This window comes from Octopus bimaculoides, chromosome 3 (assembly GCF_001194135.2).
Source record: "Octopus bimaculoides isolate UCB-OBI-ISO-001 chromosome 3, ASM119413v2, whole genome shotgun sequence".
Classification (NCBI taxonomy): domain Eukaryota; kingdom Metazoa; phylum Mollusca; class Cephalopoda; order Octopoda; family Octopodidae; genus Octopus; species Octopus bimaculoides.
Window position 1 is genome coordinate 122134654 of NC_068983.1, and position 4221 is coordinate 122138874.

The 4221-nt window shown below is 35.3% G+C and overlaps 1 protein-coding gene across 2 annotated transcripts in view; it reads left to right on the plus strand.

Annotated features, from left to right (window-relative positions):
• The first annotated feature begins 293 nt into the window (after window positions 1-293).
• LOC106870148 (origin recognition complex subunit 2) overlaps window positions 294-4221 on the plus strand; it is a 24272-nt gene continuing 20344 nt past the window's right edge. Inside the window, exons 1-5 of one of the 2 annotated variants that reach the window (XM_052966513.1) lie at window positions 294-476; window positions 1431-1556; window positions 2513-2596; window positions 3680-3751; window positions 4004-4075. In XM_052966513.1, the coding sequence (XP_052822473.1) occupies window positions 353-476; window positions 1431-1556; window positions 2513-2596; window positions 3680-3751; window positions 4004-4075 (478 nt within the window). In that variant the 5' untranslated portion in view covers window positions 294-352. The remainder of the gene's footprint in view (window positions 477-1430; window positions 1557-2512; window positions 2597-3679; window positions 3752-4003; window positions 4076-4221) is intronic. The other variant, XM_052966514.1, reaches the window with a different exon arrangement.

A 4221-nucleotide genomic window follows, 5' to 3' on the forward strand; every position in this document is an offset into this window, starting at 1 on the left:
TTTTCTTTATATCAATAAAGGATGTAAAACATCTAGAGAAAATAGTTTTCGAACGAAGTCAACTGAGTTTCATATTCTACCTTTATTATTCTCACAGTCAAAAATATAAATATCTCTTTGGAAATGTGTAACTAACGACGCTATTGTTCACAAATTGCAATATGAAATCGAAAGGTGTTCCAATTGTTTACAAATAACAGCAGTAACTAAGGGAGATAACTCAAAACGCTATTTTTTTTTTCTGCGTGCGTGTGTGAATGTAAGGATATGGGTGGGGGTGGTTTCTCTACTTTTCTACTTTCATTTACCAAAGAGTAACTGTTCCCCGCGAAAAACGATTGCTGACTGGAAAATGACGTTGACAGACGACGAAGACTTAACAAAATTAATAGCCGCACGTAAGTCGGTACGAGTGAAGTTTGTCAATGACGAAGACATCGTCCAACACATTGTACATCTGAAAGAAAGAAAGAGAGGTGAGAATAACTTAATTATGCAATTGTGTTTTATTGCTAAAATCTGTCACCAAGTTGTTTATGTCAAAATTTACTCTACAACGAAGACACTCCGCTACTTTTAATATGATTTCAATACTTTTATTATTTTTCTGAGAAAGGACTCATTATTAGCAGACATTGTCTATTGGTATATATCTGTTTCGTAACTTAATTTCCTGGGAAAATTACGGATTGATAGGGTTGTATGGTTATAATTATTAGTTTATGTCTTTGTTTAATGCCAAATCAGCACCAATTGAGCTATGACGCAAAGGTTGTCGATCTAAGATTAGGTGTCCCCCCCCCCATACATCTCATCTACTATTCCAAGTATACTGTGACTCCGCCGAGCTGGGGACGAATTAATCTAGTGAGATTAGTGTAATTGATATTATGTTCAGTTTGAAAAAAACACAACCGGAGAGTATTCTGAGAAAGATGCTTATTAGAGACTTTGTGGCTTAAAATATATTAAAGATGACGAGAAGAGGAAAGTTTGGGGCATTTGTGTGGTCTTAGGAAGTGAAGAGGGAACTGATGATGACGATAGAGAGAAAAAATGCGGAAACTATGTATTGGTTAGTGAACCATCAGCAATCGGACAAATATTGCTTTTGGATGTTATCTGATATATATGAATTTGTAAGAGACACAGTCTCCAGATTTTAGCAAGTTTCTTGTGTTTTTTGATATCCTATGACTGTTAATGTTGTTTTGATGGTAGCTTGGTCACATTTAACTGGCCAGAACCAGTAAAAGTGTATATTACAAAGAGGTCAGCAACTGATGAATGCTTAAGTATTTTCTCCCGCTCAAAAATGAAATCTTGACGTCAAGTTTTCAACATGTCATTTGAGGCCATGATGAGAAATTGTGAGGTGCAGATAAGTCTGTATTCATTTGTATTTTGCTAGTTTTGATGATCTATTGCAGGTGGCCTTCCACATATGGAGCGTACAGTTTCCAGCGGAGCCAAAAGACAAGCTGTTATGATTAACGACCAAGAAGTTGTACTTGGAAGCAGTGATGAGGAAGATGAAGTTTATAAATCCTCAAGAGGTATGAGATTAATTATAGATATTTTCTCATGTGTATTGGAAAGGTAGAGGTGGTCAGTTGGTATGATTGCTTAACTGTTGATCTGTAAGTGATTGAATCAAACCTTCTTACAAGTGTTGCATTGTGAGCTTGAACAAGATACTTAACTAAATTCTGTTCATCTAAACTAGAATTTTTGGAGACATTCACTCTTTACAATTGAGTTTGGTTAGAAAAGATATTCAGCTGTACTTACCAGTGTACAAACCACAAAACTATACTTATTACTTGTTCTTACACTTTTTGAAAATATATAAATTTACATAACCTATCAACCCATTACAATATGAAAATTGGCAGACCATTGTTCATTGGTGCATCTTAAACTATAATGATGCACCTGTTTACAACCCACTACATTCTTTTCTACTCTTGGCACAAGGCCCGAAACTTTTGGGGAGGGGGCTGGTCAATTAGATCGACCCAGTATGCAACTGGTACTTAATTTATCGACCCTGAAAGGATGAAAGGCAAAGTCGATCTCGGCAGAATTTGAACTCAGAACGTAAAGACAGACAAAATACTGCTAAGCATTTTGCCCAGTGTCCTAATGTTTCTGCCAGCTAGCCACCTTACGACCCACTACATTGGCATTATTAATACCCTGTGTTAACCAGATTACTACATACAATGCTAATGATCAATCTACAAACTACAAGGTGTACCAACCATTTTACAGACCACAGTGCTGTTCAAATAATTGCTATTGAACAAAAACAGATATTTGATCATTGAGACTATAATCTAAAGTAAAGATTATTTCCAATTAAAAGGAAAACTGCAAATCTTTTATTTTTGTGAAATTTATTGCAGATATTGAAGTTGTTTTTCAATGAAAATTTACATTTATTTCTAGTTGTCATTAATTTTTATTTTTTGTTTTTATTTTATATTTTTTTAATTATTACCTGAAAAAGCTTTGGTGAATGATGGAGTTGCTGGTGGTAAAGATTTGTTTACTTTTCGAACACCCAAGAAATCAAATTCAATGACTCAAAAAGGTAAATTGTTCAACTTATCAAGTTTTCAATTTAATTTCTTCCTTCTGACTGGTTTTTATCATCTTCTCCAGACCTTCAGTTTCTGTTGTAGCTGTGTTCTCCACCACCTTACTTTCATTTATTCTCAATAAGTAATGAAATATACTGCCTCATTCAATTGTCTCAGTCAGTATAGAAACACTGACCTAAGTTAGAAGCTGTAGCTAAGCAACTTATTGATCTAGCATCCTAAAGACTTTAGATGTCCAGCCACTAGTATTTGTTTCTAAAAAAAATTGTGGTTTACTGAAAGGAACATCTGCATATTTCTTAAAATGGCTTAACGAAGGACATTTGATGATGAAATATATTATGTATATATAATAATTAATCATCATCATCATCATCATCATCATCATCATCATCGTTTAACGTCCGGTTTCCATGCTAGCATGGGTTGGACGATTTGACTGAGGACTGGTGGACCAGGAGGCGACACCAGGCTCCAATCTAATTTGGTAGAGTTTCTACAGCTGGATGCCCTTCCTAACGCCAACCACTCAGAGAGTGTAGTGGATGTTTTACGTGCCACCGGCACGAGGGCCAGTCAGGCGGTACTGGCGACGGCCACACTCAAAATGGTGTATTTTACGTGCCACCTGCACAGGAGCCAGTCCATCGGCACTGGCAACGATCTCACTTGAATGTCTTTTCACGTGCTAGGGAGGCGACGTTGGTAACGATCAATGGCCATGCACGAAATGGTGTATTTTACGAGTCATCTGCATAGGGGCCAGCCTATCGGCACTGGCAACGATCTTGCTCGGATGTCTTTTCGATTATGCAATATTTTACATATAAGCATTTGATTATGAAATGTATTGTAAAAAGGGATCTCAAATACCAGATGTTAATGCATTGTCACAGTTGATACTATTAATAATGTTGGATTGGCTGAATGTGGTCATGATGATGATTTTTTTTTCATTCATCTTGTAGAGAATGATGTTATAAAAGTGAAAATATGAAGTTGGAGTCTGTCAGTGTTAATATTTTATCTGTAAAATTCATCAACTTATTCCTAGTTTATCTCATCTTTTTCAGCACTTGAATCAAAAACTCCAACCACTCCAAAATCTAAGAATTCTTTGCAAGAATTTAACAGACAATATACAGGTAATTTCTATTGGTTTTTAGCCAACAGCTCGTTCTGTGTTTGAGCTGACAAATGGTGATTATATAGTTATTCAATAATTTTCATATTGGAACTTTCCTAAGTTCTCTGAAAAGAGTTAAATTCTAAAGATTCTTGAAAGCTCCTGTATATCACCAATCTATAATCAAAAGCATGAAGTTGGAGTCTGTCAGTGTTAATATTTTATCTGTAAAATTCATCAACTTATTCCTAGTTTATCTCCTCTTTTTCAGCACTTGAATCAAAAACACCAACCACTCCAAAATCTAAGAATTCTTTGCAAGAATTTAACAGACAATATACAGGTAATTTCTATTGGTTTTTAGCCAACAGCTCATTCTGTGTTTGAGCTGACAAATGGTGATTATATAGTTCTTCAATAATTTTCATATTGGAACTTTCCCAAGTTCTCTGAAAAGAGTTAAATTCTAAAGATTCTTGAAAGCTCCTA